Source organism: Onychostoma macrolepis, chromosome 25 (assembly GCF_012432095.1).
Source record: "Onychostoma macrolepis isolate SWU-2019 chromosome 25, ASM1243209v1, whole genome shotgun sequence".
NCBI lineage: Eukaryota > Metazoa > Chordata > Actinopteri > Cypriniformes > Cyprinidae > Onychostoma > Onychostoma macrolepis.
Genome location: NC_081179.1, coordinates 9,587,746 through 9,601,096, shown reverse-complemented (window position 1 = coordinate 9,601,096; position 13,351 = coordinate 9,587,746). Strand labels below are relative to the sequence as shown.

Here is a 13,351-nt window from a genome sequence, read left to right as displayed (position 1 = left end):
TCAACCTACTGATCTGGTAATTTTGGAATAATTACATTGCGCATTTTCTTGATGGATAATTATTGTTATCATTTGATGATAATCTATGATTATTAATCTATTATTATTTTAATTTACAATGGCTAATTATTGTGAAACATAAACAAAGCAGCATCTTAAGCAAAAAAAAACAAAAAATAAAACTTCATAACATTTAATAAAAATAATTATTAAAAAATTAATTATAATAAAATGATCAGTAGAAATAAATAAATATATATTTCTATCAAAAAAAAAAAAAAAAAAAAAGGGAAAGAAAAAGATAGAGAGCAATAAATGTTCCATCTTTTAAAAAAAGTGTTTAGAAATCTGTGTTGTGCAGAAATGTCCAGTCATGTGTGAGGTGGCCATTTGCACTGACACACTAACACACTGACACATGTGCTACGTGCACTCTGATGTACCTCTGCAGTAACCTGGAGTGTGTTCAGAAATGTGTTTGCGCATGCGGTGCTGATGATATGATAAATCTTATGTCTGCAATCTAATAATAAAATCCTCATACAAGGTTAGTTGTGTGACCTTGAGAATGAAAAATGAGCAGCGACAAGAGATTTTCTTGAGAGATGATGAACAGCTTTACTATTTTCTGCCCCATATTTGCATAATATGTCAAATCTAGGTCAAATTTCCTGTTTATCCTGTCAGTGTTTGTGGCATATTATCGCCCTAGAAAACATGCTCAACATTTTGCGGCACGGTGACAGCTGTCACAAGATTTTATCTCGATCTAAACACAGAGGGACACAAACAGCTGTCCTAAATTCACACACAAACACACAAAAACCGTTGCATCCGCTCTGACCTTCCACGGTTTTTCCAGCATCAAAAACACCAAGTGACAGGGGCTTAAACCCCACGGGAGATTTATTTCCCGTCTCTCTTTGGCTCTGCGTTAAGCTCAGAAGTGGGCTGCCTGCGAGGTGTCTGCTAGGATTTATGCATGGAACACTGGAAAGACAGAGATGCTGAAATAATCCTCAGGACAAGAAAAACAACAACATTCATCGCTCCTACGCCTGAAATAAATGTGGGTCAGTTCAGATTAAAATGCCTTTGGAACTGGCAATTAAAAGTGTGTTACATGACCGGGTGCAGTGAATCTGGGATCAGAGACGCTTAATGAGATATTAATTAGTCTTGTTTTTAACTCTTGTTGCTCGATTAAATAGATTTTTTTCTTTACCCATTTTTGGACTATTTTAAGTCAAAATCTGCTGAGGAGTAATTAAATGAAATCAAATCCAGGAAAAATGTATAATCACCCAAAGATGAAAATCACCCCATGATTTACTCACCCTTAAGCCATCCTAGGTGTATATGACTTTCTTCCTTCAGAAGAATACAATCGGAGTTATATTGAAAAATGTCCTGGCTCTTCCAAGCTTTATAATGGCAGTGAATGGGTGCTGAGATTTTGAAGTCCAATAAAGTGCATCCATCCATCATAAAAAGTGCTCCACACGGTTCTGGAAGGTTAATAAAGGCCTTCGTTTGTGCATTTGTGTAAGAAAAATATCCATATTTAAAATTTTATAAACGTAGGACGTAGGTGTAGCATAAGCTCCGGTGATAATATGCTAGTCTCGCGAGAACCAAGTTTTGTTTACAGCAAAGGAAACCAGTCTCCTCTTGGCTTACTGATTATCGAAATCCTCCGACATTTTTCTTTTCAAATCCTCGCTTTGTACTTAGAATTCATAACTGGCGTTTTATTTCGTTTGTCACTTCTCATCAGAGCTTATGCTACACCTACGCCATCTGCTGGAATGCCACTCTCTCCTGAACACGCTAGGGCTGGTCCAAATACCATTTTTTGAGCTTGGAAGCTTCGGTAGTAATCAACACCGAATATTCGAAGCTTCGGAGGGAGGGGGCTGAACATTTTCTTCTCTCTAATAAAGGCAGGAATCTCTGTGTGTCTGTCTGTCTGTTTGCATGTCGAGAACCATTCATCCAATCGACTTCACGCGTGGCGGGTGTGTTGCTGCGGACCCAAGGAAGTGCAGTGTCGCATTTTGGTGCAATATGGACACACGACATGTTCAGAATTAATAAACTTTTAATAAACTACAGAACCGCGTGAGCCAGAAGCAGCGCGCCTTACGCAGGCAGGGCTTAAATGCTCCGAGAACGGACACTGCACTAGTGATTTTTTTTAACAAACTAATCACTCACAAATCAGAAATTAGCAGCACATGTAATCACTGACACCGTAAAGGCTATTTAAATAAAAGAAGAATGAAAAATAAATGAACGAAGTTCAACGAACTGTAATAAATAATGAACGCAGTATACTTTCAAAAACAGCAACACACATTTTAATTAACGAACAGTTTAAATAATTTTTAGTTTTATGACTGCGGCGTATTCGCAAGCATTTTCCAAGCAAATTAAGTGCACGTTTTTATCATGTGTAAAATTACTGATTAACATGGCGGATAAAAGCAGCTCGGTTTTTTACACCAACAATATACTATAGGCACACTACTTACAGAACTCAGGTGATTTTTCAAACTTGATGTACTGCTGTGGTAGGCCAGTTTCAAATCGCATATTTTTGGCACACTGCCTTTGTCTTGTCCTCACTCAATTTAAAGTGCTCCCACACAGCTGAGGTCTTCGGCATTTTTGTCTTCTCTTCCAGATGAACTGAACTGAATCATGACGTTCACTCATGGGCAATTCATATTCAAGCGCCAATGAGAACCGTTTCGCGGGGATGCCAGGGGTTCGAAAAAAAGAAAGAAAGAATATTTGAATCTCAAAATTGAAAATCGAATGCCAACCCATCGAACGAATATTCGAATAATCGAATATTCTGGTCCAGCCCTAGAACACGCGTACATCAGTTAGCAGAAGCTAGAGATTATGATTTATAAAGTTTTAAATGTGGATATTTTTCTTACACAAACACAATGCTTCGCTTCAGATGTCCTTTATTAACCTCCGGGAGTCATGTGGAGCACTGTTTATGATGGATGGATGGACTGAGAAGATAAAAATCTGTCAATTTCAGCATGTGAAGAACAAATTTAATCTCATGTGCGTGTTATATACGTGACAGCCTCTGACAGACAGCATGTTGAAGCCGCTCAGGCTACCATTTTCTCCTTTTCTGAAAGAAATGATGTAGTCAAAACATCCGGTAGTGTGGGTTTTCCAGGTAATGCGTGTACTCCCTGGACCTCTGCTTCTCATAAATACTACTGTGTATTGCGCATGTTTTTTGACAAACAAAATGTTACATTCAGCTGTCGCAAATTCGTTTACTTTTGCAAATCTTTTTCTTTCTTTCTTTTTTTTTTTTTTTTTTTTACCAAGAAAGGAGTGGTTTTGATGCACAGAGTTGTTTTTATTGTCTCTTAAAAAACAAAACCTTTTATTTAAACCCATAAAAATGCAGATCCTGTTGTAAATAATAGAAAAAAAATCACTTTTTTAAACAATTTTTCCATTATTACTCCTTGCAGATTTTGACTCAACTACTGTTTTAGATATATGTACTGTATAAAATTCAGGCCTCTCAAGAGATCCATTTCAGGTCATTGGCCATTTCAGGACAAGACCGGCTTGGACCTTCTGAGACTCTTTGCTGAATTTTTTTTTTTTGTTGTTGTAGGAACATGACATTGAAACCCCTTATGGGATGTTGCATGTGGTGATCCGCGGGGCTCCCAAGGGCAACAAGCCAGCTATCCTGACCTACCATGATGTTGGGCTCAACCGTAAGTAAACAGAGTTTGTGTGTGTGTGTGTGTGCGTTTGTTTACCAAGGTAAACTACACCCACGTTGCTCTCCAATACCCAAAGCAACACACACTGCACGATTTCCATCTTGGTGGACCATCTGTCTCCAAGCATTGACCTGGAGTTAATTTCCCCATCTTCACAACCAACAAGAGATGGTTGCGTGTTAGTGTGTGTACTTTTGCATATGTACGTGTTCAGAGAGCAGCTCTCTGGAAGTGATGTGTGTGGGCTGTGATCAGAGCTGTAATTTGGATGCCAGCCGACTGCAGTTTATCAGTTCTGTTAACAGATTGCATGCAGTGTGAGATGAAGCTGGTCTCAGGTGTCAGGTGATCTCAGTGCCACATATGTGATGGTGCAAAAACTCAAGCATAGTTTTTCTTTCTTTCTTTTTTGAAAAGCATACAGTACAAAAAAATAAAAATACAAATGATCAAAAAAGGCAAACACAATTATGGCTTGGATATTAGCAGTACAAACTAGCTTCATCTTATTTGTTTATTTTTTGTATATTTTATAGTTACATTTTTGTGTATAATAGTACAAATGTTATATATTTGTATTTATGTATTTATATTATATAGGATTTATTAAAATGATCAATTTATAATATTTACATTGGGAAGTTATATATGATCATATATCAATTTATGATGTATACAAATTTGAATATGTAAATAAACATATAAAAGGTTAAATATAAGTACTTCTTTATATATATAAATATACATATACATTTATATAAATACACTGTTTATATTTAATATCATACAATTTGTACATATAAGAATGGACATTTTCATCATAATTTTTTAATCCTTTGTTTCTAGTAGCTATTTTTCAAAGAGTTATATTAAAGATAAATGAATGACTAATCAAGCATTAAATTAGTACTCAATGTGAATTATGGGAATTTAATCTATGGCTTGATAAGGAACATTAGATCCATTTATAGGTCAGCAGAACAAAGGCGACCGAGTTGCTATTGACCTTGATATTAAATTCCACATTCTGTCAATGTGACGAATTAAATGACTCGTAACCTTGCCCGAGAGCTCTTCTCATCACTCACAGCATGGCTTTCCTGTCCTCTACTGCTCCTCTTTCCTCCTAATCTCCTCCTCTCCTCCTTCCTCTATCTATACATTCCACATTATCTAGTCCTCAAGTGTGTTATTGTCTGCTGGTTCTTATTCCTATGCAGTGCACGCTTATGAGAGAGAAATATGTAGGTCACAAAAACATACCCATCATGCAGTGATGGGGAGGGGAGCGGGGAAGGTCAGCACTGCAGCATAGAGTAACTCTGACTCCGCTGCGGATACATGTATTAGTATGCATGGCCATCCTCCATCACAAAGCATGACTCAGTGAGTGAGCGAGAGAGAGAGAGCAAGCGAGTGACACAGACCACCGAAAGGAGACACTGGCCTATATAAAAAAATGCAAAGTGAACAATACAGCTGGGAGGCAATGGGAAAAAATTGGGTCATTTACTACAGGGTAGAGAAGCTTGGATATGATTCGCGGCACCTTTAAATCGGCAAGTCTTTTTTGGTTCAAGACCATGAGAAAGGTCATTTTTTATTTTATTTGATTATACTTTATTTTTAGATTCTGCAGCACACAAGTTATATGGGCGACTTCCAAAATTTCTAGTTTTGTACTCCATGGAATAGGAAACAGCATGGGTTTGGAACGACATAAGGACGAGTCGGTGTTTTGGGTGATGTTTTCCTTTAAATAGCTTGAAGACCTGCCAAAACACCATTTGATGATGATTAGGGAGATGGCATGAATTAAAATGGGTTGTTAGTGCCGCTTGAACAGTTAGCTAGAACACCGAAGTTGTTTTGTTTCTTTATTTCATGATCTAAATAGGCCAATGATTCTGGCATGAGAGATTGCAGACAGAGAACACAAATTATAGAACTGCCCCAAATTTGAAGTGTTCTTTTATAATCAGGAATGTTATATAATGTATGATGTTATGAAAGGAGATCCAATGGAATCTGGGATAACAATGTATTATATATGGTTGCTGGAGAAATACCATGTAAATACCACGAACACTGTATAAAACACGATAATCATTCTGTACCATCTGATATCATTTTACGCGATACGTTTTTGTCTCGCTCTCTTTCTCTGAGCAGACAAGCTGTGCTTCAACACCTTCTTCCACAATGAAGACATGCAGGAGATCACTAAGCATTTTGTGGTGTGCCACGTAGATGCCCCAGGCCAGCACATTGGTGCCCCCCAGATGCCACAAGGGTATGATGAACACACACATAAATACACCAGTATTTGCCATTTTAATGTAAGGAATAGGCTGTACCCTGCTGAAAAAAAAAGGTTAATGGATTGTATTTTATGGTCTCTGGTAACCCAGGTGAAAAACAAGTACACATCCATAATGCACTTAAAGTGCTCTATTTTCACACACTAATTTTGTACTTAATATACTAAAAATGATCCTTTAGTACTTCTTAAGATAAACTTAAGATCATCTAAGTGTACTCAACTGTGCTATTTTGAGACTAAAATGCACTTTTAACATACTATATGTGTATTTAAAAAATGTATTTAGCTACCACTTGTAGTACACTTGAGTACTAGTGTATGAAAGATGGGTTCAAGTGTACTACAAGTGGTAACTAAATACATTTTTTAAATACAAAGATAGTATGTTAAAAGCGCATTTTAGTTCATATTCATGGTGGCTCAAAATAGCACAGTTGAGTACACTTAGATGATCTTAAGTTTATCTTAAGTACTAAAGTATCATTTTTAGTATATTAAGTACAAGATTAGTGTGCGAAAATAGAGCACTTTAAGTAGGCCTACATAATGGAAGTGCACTTGTTTTTCACCTGGGAATTGTTACCACTAATAAAATATGCCCCCAAAAAAAAAAACATTTTTAATTGTTAAGAATTAATGGTTTGTAATGTAAAGTATGTAATAATGTAGTCAAAACCATTAAAACTTTTTTTCCCCCAGTGGGGTATGTACAGTCAGTCAGAAAACAATAATAGCTAGCCTACAATTGTAAGACTACTGTGCATTACTAGTCCTCTGAGGTGATTTTCACTACAGTCGATAACTGAAACACAAGATGGCGCCAGTTGCGTTTGGATGAAACAAAAGAGCCCGAGTCTGATGAAAGTAGCACCGGTTACGGATGAGTGGACTGATGCAAAGATGTAAACATTTCTGTGTACAACAACAAGATGGCGAATATCTAAGCGTTGAATGCCCTGATTGACCAATCAGAATCAAGTATTCCAGAGAGCCATGTAAGAACTCGAGATATAATTGACTTTGTTTTTCTTTTTCTTGTTATTCCTAGGTATCAGTATCCCACCATGGATCAGCTAGCTGGGATGCTTCCTAGTGTGGTGCAACACTTCGGGTGAGTGTGTTTGGATTATACTCAATGAGCTGTGATGATAATGTAATCTAATGATAATCCATTCCTTTAAATTCCTAGCTTCAAGAGCATTGTTGGAATTGGAGTGGGGGCTGGTGCCTACATCCTCGCCAAATTTGCGGTTAGTAAATCTCAGCCTTTTACTGTATGATGGTCTTTTTTTTTTTTTTTTTTTTTACATTCAATGCAATTCATTTGTGCTCTCTACTTGTAGCTGATTTTCCCTGAGCTTGTGGAGGGTCTGGTTCTACTCAACATTGACCCCAATGGGAAGGGATGGATCGACTGGGCCGCCACAAAATTGTCAGGACTCACCAGTACTTTACCAGACACTGTCCTGGCCCACCTCTTCAGCCAGGTACAATATTAATCTACATTGCTTATGTTTCACTGTAGATATACAGTCACCTTTAAAAATACATTTTAAGGTTTAAAATTGATTTACATTTTTGCATTAATTTCAGGGCATTTAATGGGGAAAAAAAGAAAAGAAAATATATTTAGCTACTTTTTTATTTCTAAAATAATAATAAATGCATATCAAAGATATAATTTGTTGATTTGTTGCTGAAATAATTACAGTAATAAAGGCAATAATTGTCATGTTAGAAAATACACTTAAATTACCTAACTTGCATATCTCACATAAAATCAATAATATTTTGTAAAAGTATTTATCCAGTGTGTTATCAAAAGGTGTGATGAAGGTATGACATGGCCATAAGGTTTTGTGTTAGAACAGAGTTTACTGCCAATGCAGTAAATGTCCTCACTGTGCCATATGACTGAATCTATATTCTAGCTGAATTTTTCAGATGAAGGGTTAAAGTAATGTGCAGTCTTTACCATGGTAATGCTTCTATATACAGTATCACATGGCACAATGTAATGTAAAATGCTGTATTTGATGCCATCTGTCTCCCTTCTTCTGATACATCTCTGATCAGTTCCTCTCCCTGGTGTCCTGCTGTATGTTCACAAATAGCAAAACACACGGTTTTACAAATGAGGATGTCCTCAAAGGGAGGTTTTAGGTGATTTTGTCAAGTTTTGCTTACTTCTGAGTACCAATTTGTCCCCAGAAATTGTTTACTGTAACGTAAGTAGGTACACACACACGCCAAACCTGATATTGCCAAGTGCAACGTGTTCCTGGGTCAACATCTTTGTTGACCCTGGAACAACATTGTGATTAACCAATCAGATTTCAAGAACCAGTTTATAATTTTTGTGAAGTTTAGGATTACAATAAGTGTTTGGTGCTTGTACATCAGTGTAATTCATCTATCAGTTCCTCTGATTTTAGGGATTACTCATGGGTAAGGTTAGGTTTAGGTGTAGGAATATGATTAAGATTATATTTTTGGATTAAAATGTTGTTCCAGGGTCAACAAAATATGTTGACCCAGGAACACGTTGCACTTGGCAATATCAGGTTGTGCACACACACACACACACCCTTACAAAATAGTGATTATCATCCTAGATAAATCTCTTTTAGTGTAAAAATAATTTGAAATCACGTTCTATAGAAACTAAATATCTATTGAATCTATATCTATAGATGCACCAAAGACTCACTGATTAACCATTAAGATGAGTTAGATAAAAATAATAGACAAATGTATTAAACTGAATGAGAAGTCATGCTGATGAACAGTTTGATAGTAATAGCTTTATGAAAGGCAGTTACTGTGAATGAAACATTTATATAGATGAAACACTTATTTTGTGTAGTGAAAAGGATATTTTGTGATTGTGTGTATTGTACTAACACAATTGAAAATATGCTGAAATGTTTGAAAAAAGTGCACTTTTGATTATCTGTTGTGATATTAGTACTAAGGGTTTTTGAAAATTTACCAATTGCTTGTAAAAAATGGACCAAAGCAATTAAAAAAAACTGTAAATTGAAACCGAATTCTCAAGCTAAATATTTCGCTAACATAACATTCATTGTATTACAGGAAGAGCTTATGAGCAACACAGAAGTGGTCCAGAGTTACCGCCAACAGATCAACAACACCATCAACCAATTCAACCTACAGCTCTTCTGGAACATGTACAACAGGTAACCGCCCAGTACTACTTTATTAATATATATAAAGTTATGCAAAATGCACGAGTAGAATAAAAATGCATATTCTGTAAAAAACAACAAAAAAACACATGATTTAACATTTTCTTTTCTTTTTTTCCACAGCCGCAGGGATTTGGAAATGAACCGCAGTGGCTCTGTGCTAAATGCTAAGACCCTGAGGTGAGAACTAAGTTAATTAGAATCTGATTAGTCTCATTTACATATGCCTGTGTGATAAGACCGAATTCTGAAATCTCTTTCTTGCAGGTGCCCGGTCATGCTGGTTGTTGGTGACAATGCTCCGGCTGAGGAAGGCGTGGTGAGACTTTATGCCACCTTTGGGCCTGATATTTCAAACTTTTCTCTCCTTTCTGTCTTTACATGAACTTGTCTTTCTATATAATATTCCCCAAACTTGGATGTATTTGTCATTCAGAGACAAGTCAATCCGCTCTGCGTTTCTTCCTCTTTCTTTCTCTGGTTGTCTCATGGGAGCAGATGGCACTGGCCCCGGGGTTGATCTCCCAGCTTGTGTGCGCTGGATATTTTTAACTCCACACCATGGTCTTTTAATCTAACATATGAAAGCTGGGTCAGTACCCCATCACATCTAATCAGACACGCAGGGTGAGAGATGAGGAAAAAGAGGGACATGATGAAGGAGGGGAAGAGATGATAAGAGTGAGAGGTAAACAAAAAGAGGATGAGAGAAGAGACGGATTTGAGTAATTTAGGGCAAGTGGAGGAAGATGAAAAGGTGGGAGCAGAAGAAACAACAGAAGGATGAGGAAGAGATTATGACGAAAATAATAAATAAATAAATAAAAATCATGGTAAATGAAGCAATTTAGAGCAGAAGGAGAGATCAGAAAAGCAAATATGCCACCAGTGAAACCCAATAATTCTTGATTATTATAATATATTCCCAATTTTAGAATAATATTAACAACGGTCGGCATCATTACTTGATTGATTTTCCTTCAATTCCTGGTCTAAGTCATCCACACATTAAACTATGTTTATATGTATATGTGTATATACACACACAAACACACGTTTATATATATATTTAAAACATTTACATATAAGACAATGATTTAGATTTTTGTTTAACTTTTAGATTTAGCATTTAAATAAAATATTTAACATAAATATATATATATATTTTTTAAATACTTAATAAAATATTGGTTGGGGGGAAATATACATGAGGAAAGATGTGTTCCCACCATTAGTATCACATCCATTGACTAATGCAAACACTTGAGGTGAGAGTTTTCATTAGAACTGTGAACATGTTAGAAAGAGGTTTCCCATCCCATTCTGAAAGTGTCTGCGGTGGTCCAAACAAGAACCCGAAGGCAAATGCATCTGCGCAGCTGTCTTTCTTTAGCGCTGGGATATGACTCATCTCTGCAGTACCGCAGAACTGGGGCAGACCTCAAACATACACATACACACACACACACACACACATACATACAAACATACATATATATATATATATTAGTGCTGTCAAACGATTAATTGTGATTAATCGCATCCAAAATAAGTTTTTGTTTACATAATATACGTGTGTGTTCTGTGTATATTTATTATGTATATATAAATACAAACATATGCATGTATACATTTAAGAAAAATATATTATGTTTATATATTAAATATATTTATATATAATATAAAAATATAAATATATAAATGTACATGCAAGTAAATATTTTCAAAATATATATACTGTATGTGTGTGTATTTATATATACATAATAAATATATGCAGTACACACATATATATTATGTAAACAAAACTTTTATTTTGGATGCGATTAATCGTTGACAGCACTAATATACATATATATATATATATATATATATATATATATATATACACAGTATATTTATACACACACACACACACACACACACACTCTCTCTCTCTCCTCCCTTCATCACATCATCCATCTTATTGCCCTTCTGAAGAACTCCATCTTCTCTTGTACTGCTCCGTAAATGCCTTGATACATATCCAAATGTTCACAAACATTTTTAAAATACAGTATAAATATTTTCTACTCCTAGGTTGAGTGCAACTCCAAACTGGATCCAACCAACACCACATTCTTAAAGGCAAGCGAACAGACATACCATAGAAATAGAGGCCAACTTAGACCATTTTGGCACATAACATTTTAGAAATGATTTCTAACATATTTGATTTCTTTCAGATGGCTGATTCAGGTGGAATGCCTCAAATTACACAGGTGAGACTGCTTCATGTGTCTGATCTCAGATCAGTGTCTGATAGTATTACAGTGGTGACTGAACATTATACCAAAAATGTATTGTACTACAAAGGTAATCAAAATGTACTTAAAATCAAATAATTTATTAATGGATAATTAGTAATATCCAAGAAAAAACTTAAGTTAAAGTTGCTTGTCAAACAATAGTTTCAGTGTTTGATTTGTAAAAAAAAAAAACAATCATGATTTATGATGAAATGTTTTGAATCCTACAGCCTGGAAAACTCACAGAGGCTTTCAAGTACTTCCTGCAGGGAATGGGTTACAGTAAGTCTAATTTATTTCATATTATTTTGATTATCAATGTATTTATTTACAGTGTTAATAATGTTTCTGGGTAAATCAGAACCCCAAATCAGTTCAAGTGATGATTCTTTCTCTGCCAAATGTAAACCGATCCAGTATGTTCAGTGTGTCCTTTCTCCCACGTGTGTCTATTTCCCATGATGAGAGAGTTGTGAGTGTATGCAAGGAAATAAGTGTGTGTTTGTGTGTGGAGGTGTTGTATTTGGTATAATCTGTACCCTATGTGTATTTTCCTGCCCCTTCTCAGTTGCTTATATGAAGGATCGGAGAATGAGTGGGGGGCCAGGTACTTCCTGCTTCCTGTTCACACCTGCCCTCTTCCTCATTAAGATAACACATTTAATCTTCTAATCCCTTGTTTGGCATTGTTTAATTTCTGTATTTATTCTTCCCAGACTGATATTTCCATTCATTCATTATTTACTTTACTGATCAGTGATTTTTCCTCTGAAGGAAAAATGTGCTTTGAATGCGCTCTCATGCTCTCTGCATGGCAGTTAGCATGAAATTGTACCATTGAAAACAAAATCGTAGATGAATACATGACATGAAATGCAATTTTTTTTTCTTTTTAGCTTAGAATTATGTTAATATTATTGAATTATATTATATTACTTTTTCAGAAACTTCACCTCTAAGAGAGCACTTGTAGGCTGGAATATCTTTTATATTTGAATGATTGTTTTTTTCAATAAATATTTATATATTTTATTTATTTAAATAGTTATAACATTTATATATTTTTATACAGTATTTTCTTGTTTCAAAAAACTAAGTATCATTGGAACAAGTCTCAATTCAATTACAATATTTTTGCCCTGTTTTGCATACGAATATCTAAACATCCATTAAACAATTGAAAAAATAGTGTAGAAACACTGAGTACTGAGTTTTCACTCAGAAATTGCAAGTAAGTTTCACAATTAACTACAAAGAAATGGCAATTAACACACTGAATTAAAATAAAAAAATAAAAAATCCAAACTAAAATTATAAAGTAGAAAGAAACATTTGTTTTATTTACACCTTGGAAAAAAATCATTTTAACAGTGTGTATATGTGTGTGCGCATAGTTTTTCTGGTTTTGGTTTAAAATTTCACAACAATTTTTGACGTATATTCTTAACAAGAGGAAAAAATTCAAATGGCGTAAGGGGAATTAATTCGTATTTCTACACAATTTTACTTAAATGATTTTTTTCTTGTTTAAGGATGTTTAGATATAAACAACAAAAAAAACTGATTGAGAAAATGATTTTTTTTTTACACTGAAAACAAGGGTATTTAGATATATACATAGAGATTCTGGTTGGCTATTTAAGTTGGATTTGAGTCATTCTGAAGTATTCACAGTGGAATGTTATCAGCTTGAGGCTGAAGTTATTTTGACAAAAAGTTCAAGCATGTCATCCCTGCCTTCTCTGCAACACATCA

At 35.2% G+C, this 13,351-nt stretch overlaps 1 protein-coding gene across 7 annotated transcripts in view; it reads left to right on the top strand.

Moving 5' to 3' along the window:
• ndrg4 (NDRG family member 4) overlaps positions 1–13,351 on the top strand; it is a 31,948-nt gene that overhangs the window by 15,359 nt on the left and 3,238 nt on the right. For 5 of the 7 annotated variants that reach the window (XM_058766858.1, XM_058766860.1, XM_058766861.1 and 2 more), the window contains 12 exons: positions 3,662–3,767; positions 5,949–6,069; positions 7,148–7,210; positions 7,289–7,349; positions 7,443–7,586; positions 9,196–9,299; positions 9,432–9,488; positions 9,576–9,627; positions 11,388–11,435; positions 11,534–11,569; positions 11,827–11,878; positions 12,165–12,203. In XM_058766858.1, coding sequence (XP_058622841.1) covers positions 3,662–3,767; positions 5,949–6,069; positions 7,148–7,210; positions 7,289–7,349; positions 7,443–7,586; positions 9,196–9,299; positions 9,432–9,488; positions 9,576–9,627; positions 11,388–11,435; positions 11,534–11,569; positions 11,827–11,878; positions 12,165–12,203 — 883 coding nt within the window. The remainder of the gene's footprint in view (positions 1–3,661; positions 3,768–5,948; positions 6,070–7,147; positions 7,211–7,288; positions 7,350–7,442; positions 7,587–9,195; positions 9,300–9,431; positions 9,489–9,575; positions 9,628–11,387; positions 11,436–11,533; positions 11,570–11,826; positions 11,879–12,164; positions 12,204–13,351) is intronic. The other 2 variants (XM_058766859.1, XM_058766865.1) reach the window with 1 other exon arrangement.